General features: G+C 54.5%; 1 protein-coding gene across 1 annotated transcript; it reads left to right on the top strand.

The window, feature by feature from the left end:
• Window positions 1-2,500: 2,500 nt before the first annotated feature.
• NRSN2 (neurensin 2) lies at window positions 2,501-4,802 on the top strand (the record flags this gene model as incomplete). The annotated part of the gene is made up of 2 exons (XM_079718403.1): window positions 2,501-2,686; window positions 4,377-4,802. The coding sequence occupies 2 exons, from the start codon at window positions 2,501-2,503 to the stop codon at window positions 4,800-4,802; spliced, it is 612 nt and encodes a 203-aa protein (XP_079574529.1).
• Between the last annotated feature and the right edge of the window lie 1,198 nt (window positions 4,803-6,000).

The raw sequence follows: 6,000 nt of genomic DNA, 5'->3' as shown, positions 1-6,000 counted from the left end.
GTCCCGCCTCGGGCAGGACGGCGGCGCCCCAGCCCTGGTGTGCCTCGGGCTTTGCGAGGTAGGGTCTCGGGGAAGTAGCAGGGGCAGAGGTCTCGCCAGCCCAGCGCCTGGAGACACTTCAGGGTTGGGAGGCTGGGCGGAGGCCTCAGAGGGCAAGACCCCACCCACCTCTCTGCAGAAAACCCATTCCCGCCCCTCTTCGCCTCAGTTTCCCTCTAGGGGAAAGGATGCTCTTAATCTCGACCGGGGAACTGGTGCTCGGCTCAGAAACCGCGTGCGGTGGGGGCGGGGGACGTTGGCCTGATTTCTCTGGCCTCACTCGCCAAGACAGCGTCTCTTCAGGCCTGAGCTACACTGGACGCTGGAGTGCGCGGGTCTGGGGGTCTGGGAAGGAGAACTGAGCGAGGCTCCATAAAGACGAGAGATTCCAGCCATCTTCGGGCCTCGCGCCTGTCACCGCTCGCCTCCTTGCCGCAGCCTCCACCCCTCGGACCCAGTAGCTCCGTCCTCTCCCCTCTCCCTTCTCACGGAGCTCCTCCCCCATCCCGCCTAAGGACAGCTCCCTAGCACTTCCTTGGCAACCCTGGTCCGGGGCTCTCAGCATCCTCTCCCACCCTCCCCCAGACCGCCAGTCCGCCTTCCGACAACCCTAAAAGGAAGGGGAGGGGCCCGGTCGAGGGGGAGGCAGCGTCAAGGTCACCTTCCCGCTCCGATGCCAGCAGGATCGGGTGATGTATATTTGGAGGAGAGGGACAGTGAGCTGCACGAGAGGAGGAGCTAACCCAGGCCTATAATCCCTGAGCTCCCTCCCCGCCCCGTCCCCTAGGATCTTCGGTTAATGGTCGTTGCACTGATGCTCACCGCCCCGCCGGCCGGGGTGAGGAAGCTGAAATTTCCCGGGGCGGTGCCCGCTCTGGCCACACCCTCTGCAGAGCCCCACCCACCCCCCTCCCCCATTCCCTCGAGCACCGGCTCTTCCCCCCACCTCTCGCCCGCCCTCTTCTTTCTCTGTCTTTGGCTTTTGATCTCTGCCTTTTCCCATTGTATGTCAGTGGGGGTGGGGGGTATTGTCTCTTACCCCTTTTCCCTTTTTTCCCTTGAGTTTTGGGTGAGGGCTGTGGAGAGCTGTGATTTATAGACAGGCTTTAACGCAGCACTTCTGTGTGCTGGTGTGGATCCATAGAATCACCTCCAACACACGTTGTGGCTCTGTGTGTGTGTGTGTGTGTGTGTGTGTGTGTGTGGTGTGTCTGAGTCTCTGTCTCTTTGTGCTGTGCGTCTAGCTCTGTGTGTCTCTATGTGGTATATGTGTGCCTGTCTGTATATGTCTGTGGTGTTTGTGTGTCTGTGTTGGTGTGTGTGTAGGTGCATCTATCTGTGTATGTCTCTGGTGTGTGTGTGTGTTTCTCTGTGCTGTGTGTTTGTGTGCTGGTGAGTCTCTCTACACAGGGATTTGAGGATCACATCTGGAAATGAGAGGGGACTAGAAATTTGTCTTATTCTTCAGTGTAAGCACATTGCTTCATTGTGTTTGAAGCTGCTCAGAGGGACTGAGGGCCATCAGGGGATGGGGGGGAGCCCAGTCCTTCCCCAGCAACCCCCACCCCCTTTGCTTTTAGTCCTAAGGATGTTTGGATACACAAGTACCTTCCATTCCCTAGGCCTCAGTGTCTCCATTTGTGAAAAGAAAGGTCCTTAGATAGGTTTCTTTAGAAATCTAATGTTGAGCCTAAGAACACCTAAGCCTGAGGACCCCTGACTTTCACCTTCTGTGGAGTCAAGGTTCCTTGGGACTTGGAGATTGTTGCCTTCTGAGGGGCAACCCTGGGAGGGATCTTTTAGGACCTTGCAGCTTGCGGAGCTCCACCCGATTGGACGAGTGTCAACCGTGACACTTTCAGCCCAGAATACCTTGAAAGGCAGGGAAATTAAGGGGAAGAGATTTGGAGAGGAGATGGGGATAAGGAACTCTCACTCTAGACATGGGGCTCTAGAAATTCAGGATAAAATAATAACGAAGAAATTACAGTAATAATAGTCACAGAAGCTATCATTTCTTGGCACTGGACACAATAACTGTATAAAGCAGGTATGATTATCAGCTGTGTTTTACGGATGAGGAAACTGAGGCTTAGAGAGGTGAAAGCACTTGTCTGACATCACACAGCCAGGAAGTGGTGATCCTGGATTCCAATCCAGGCAGTCAGGCTCCAGAACCCACAGTTCCAGCCACTGGGTGGCCTCCACAGTAAACATGCAAATTTATTGCCACCAACAAATTGCCAGGCTGTGGGCTAAGCACTCAGTGCCTTGGCTCATTCACTATACTCAAACCAGGATTCCAGAAGGACAGGCTCTGCTATGAGTGTGAGCTCTCTAAAATGGGTGGAGAGGTGAAAGTAGCACAAAGATTCCGGGGGCCTTGGAGAGTCACCATGGGCAACCCTCACTGCCCCCTCCCTCTGTCCACGGCACCTGGCCTACCCCACAGGGACCGAGGATGCCAAGCTGCGAGCGTCCCTGTGGCTGCAGCCGAGGCCCCAACGTGGAAGATGGCAAGTGGTATGGGGTCCGCTCCTATCTGCACCTCTTCTACGAGGACTGTGCAGGTACCCCCCTCAGCGATGACCCTGAGGGGCCTCCTGTACTGTGCCCTCACCGACCTTGGCCCTCACTGTGCTGGAAGGTAAGGTGGAAGGAGGAGCAATTCCTGTGATTTCCTGTGGTTTCAGGGAGGAGGTGGGATCAGTGGATAGAAAGAAAAGGGGCTGCGTAGCAATTAGGAGTCTTGCATGTTCAAACAAGAGGCAACCCAACTCAAATGAGTTTCAACAATAAAGGGAAAATATTGCTCATTTTATAGAAAAGACCACAGGTTGGGTGCCTTCAGGCAAAGTTCGCTCCAGCAGTTCAGAGCATCACACTGAGGCTCAAGATTTCCTTCAGGCTCCCCATGGTACCCCCATCCTTGCAGCCCATTAGTTTGAGGCTCTCCCCATGTGTTCTCCAAATGACTGCTCCCAAGCTGACCCTCAATCTCTCACTCCACACCTTCCAAGGGAAATCAGAATTTCATCCAGTATTTCTTTCAGAAAAGAAACAATGGTTTTTCACTTCCAGAAGTCCTGGCAAGTATTGCATTGGCTCTGAATGGGTCACTTGCCCAGCCCTGAGCTAATTACTATGACCAGAGGGATGGTATATGCTGACTGGCAGGAAGAAGGGTTTACCTCACTTAAATCTTCCTGTGGCTTCCCAAAGATATACTGGGGGACTGTTGCCAGGACAGTAGAAGATGTGAGAGAAATGAACAGTCAATGTCCATACCAGCCATGGAGAATGGTCAGTTAGGGAGCACCATGTGAGTAAAGGCATGGAAGTGACAGTGAGCTGGGTCCCTACAATGCTCTTTGATAAATACTATAGGAAGCCTGAGACAGAGGGTCCCTCCTCTCTGCTTTCAAAAGGCTTCACTCTAGTGGGAAGGCGAGGTGCCAACCTGCACAGTGAATGCACAACCTCAGGCCAGGTGTGCAGAGGATGGCAGGAGAGGAAATGCCCTCAGTGCCTGGGGTGATCAGGGGAGACTTCCAGGAGAAAGTACGTATTTTAAGTTTTTGAGCATCTTCTTATTGCCAAGCAGTGTGCTAGGATCTTGGGAACACAGAATTTAAGACGATGTCCCTGTCTTTGAGGAGCTCCTAGCTGTGGTTCATTTAGTCATTCTGCAAACATTCGCTCAGCTACTGCTGGGTACCAGCACCGTGCTAGGCATGGAAGACACCTTGGGAGCCCAAACAGGCAGTCTCTGATCTCATGGCTTTCCCAGCTCTCAGTCCAGTATAGCAGGCAAACAGACATCACTTACATAGTAACCAAGGTACACGTCCAGATGTGCACCAAGGTGAGTGCACTGAAGAGCAAATGGGCACAGCGTTTGCATGAGTGCAGAGCTGGGGACTTGACCCAGTCCAGGGGCATCCTGGAAGGCTTCCCTGAGGAGGTGAGGTTTGAGATGCATGTGATCTGAGGGATGTGTAGAAGTTAACCCAACAGAGGGATAGAGGTAGAGGGTAGATGGGACAGGGGGATAAGATGGGACCCAAATGATGATTCAGGGGGACTCAAGGCTGGCAGAAGGAGTCCACTGCTAGGTGGGAGCTGAAAGGGAAATTAATTCAGAGGCCGCAAGATTTCAACTAGAACATGACAGTTTGTGCCCTTGTCAATTAGATCCTAGCAGGTGTGTCTATGACCCCATCTTTTAAGGTTGGACCAAGGGGTTACCTTTAAGTCCAATTGGGATCCAAGGTGATCCCTTGGCCTGGGGCCCCAGCTGACCCTGACTGCCTCCCAATCTGTCTGCTTCTCTCCAGATCAGCTTATCCTCAGGTACCCTGCTTCTGCTACTGGGTTTGGCAGCCCTGACCACTGGCTATGCAGTGCCCCCCAAGTTGGAGGGCATCGGAGAGGGCGAGTTCCTGGTGTTGGATCAGCGGGCAGCCGACTACAACAAGGCTCTGGGCACCTGCCGCCTGGCAGGCACAGTGCTCTGCGGGGCAGCCGGGATCTTGCTGGCCATCTGCATGTTCTGGGCCATGACTGGCTGGCTGAGCCAGGACCCCAAGGCAGAACCCTTGGACACTGAAACCGATGGCCACATGGAGGTCTTCGGGGATGAGCTGGAGCAGCAATTGTCCCCCATTTTCCACGATGCCAGTGGCCGGTCTTGGTTCCCACCACCCGCCAGCCACTTTGGGCAATCCTCTGTGCAGACCATCCAGCCCAAGCGGGACTTTTGAGCTGCCCTCACAGCCAGAGGAGGAGCCAGGCCTGGGGTCTGGACCCTTCCTCCTCCCCACCACATCCCACCTTCCCATTGTCTCCCTAACTTCTCCCTTTCAATGGGGCCCCTTCCATCTAAGCCCCCAGAAAGCCCAACTCCAGGTCAGAAAGTCTGGAGCTCACATCTCTGTGTCCCCTTCCCAGGGGTAGGGCCCTAAGTCCAAAATGCCAGCCTTCCCCGAGTCCCCCCAGAACTTCCCACCCATTCCTCCTTTCCAAAGCCATTCAGGGGCAGAAAACTCCCTCAACCTATCCCCAATCTTTCCTCTGTATGACCTTGGGCAAACCCCTTACCCTTTCAGACCATCAGTTCCTGCCTCTGCACTAATGAAGGGTTTGGACCGGATTCTAGAGTTCCATGACTTTCTTTTTCTCCCCAGGATGTAAGTATTACCTTCCATAGGCAAAGATAAGGGGAGGGGTAGTGGGGTCATTCTTATCCACTGACCCCTCCCTCTGTCAGCTGCACCAGGAGGCCTCAGGATGGGTCCAAGATGCTCACTTGGACCAGGATGATGCAAAAACATTTCCTCCTTACAGTATGTTTTCTATACGTCTTGGCATCAGAGCCCCCAGTCCACCCCACCCTGAACGATTACTAACCCCAGTTTACAGATGAGGTGGCTGAGGGAGGCTGGCAGTCTGCAGGAACTCGGACCCACGTCTGTAGACTCCTGGAACAGATCTTGTTCCACAGTGGGAGCAGGACCCCACATCTTCCTGGCTTCCAGGGGACCCGCAGGGGTGGCACAGTTTCGGCCCAGAGAGACTAGCTGATGCCTAATGGTCCCAGGTGGCTCAGAAGATACTTTGGACATGCATTTAAATGGTCTCTAAGAGCCAGGGGGCAGGAGAACTGGGATGTCTTTGTCCCTCAGAGTCCACCCACCTAGAAACCATCACCCACAGGTCCTGACCTCACCCTGTACAAATGTGCCCTCCTGGAGGCACCAACCCCTCCATCCTTCAGGCTCCCCAGCCAGGTGCATCATCTCTGTTCTCTACCACTAGGGGGAGCTCCAAGACAGCTGGAGAGAGATGCCCAAGGCTCATGCCTCTACCCTCTCCCTTTAGTCTCAAGGTGGTGGGGATGGGGGTGGGGGCAGCCCTCCTGGGAGGGTCCTCAGTCCTCCTCCACAAAGCAGGCCCGACTGC

This window comes from Hyperoodon ampullatus (genome assembly GCF_949752795.1).
Source record: "Hyperoodon ampullatus genome assembly, chromosome: 14".
Lineage (NCBI taxonomy): Eukaryota > Metazoa > Chordata > Mammalia > Artiodactyla > Ziphiidae > Hyperoodon > Hyperoodon ampullatus.
Note: the sequence above shows the minus strand (reverse complement) of the source record. Positions and strands in the feature narration are given on the sequence as shown.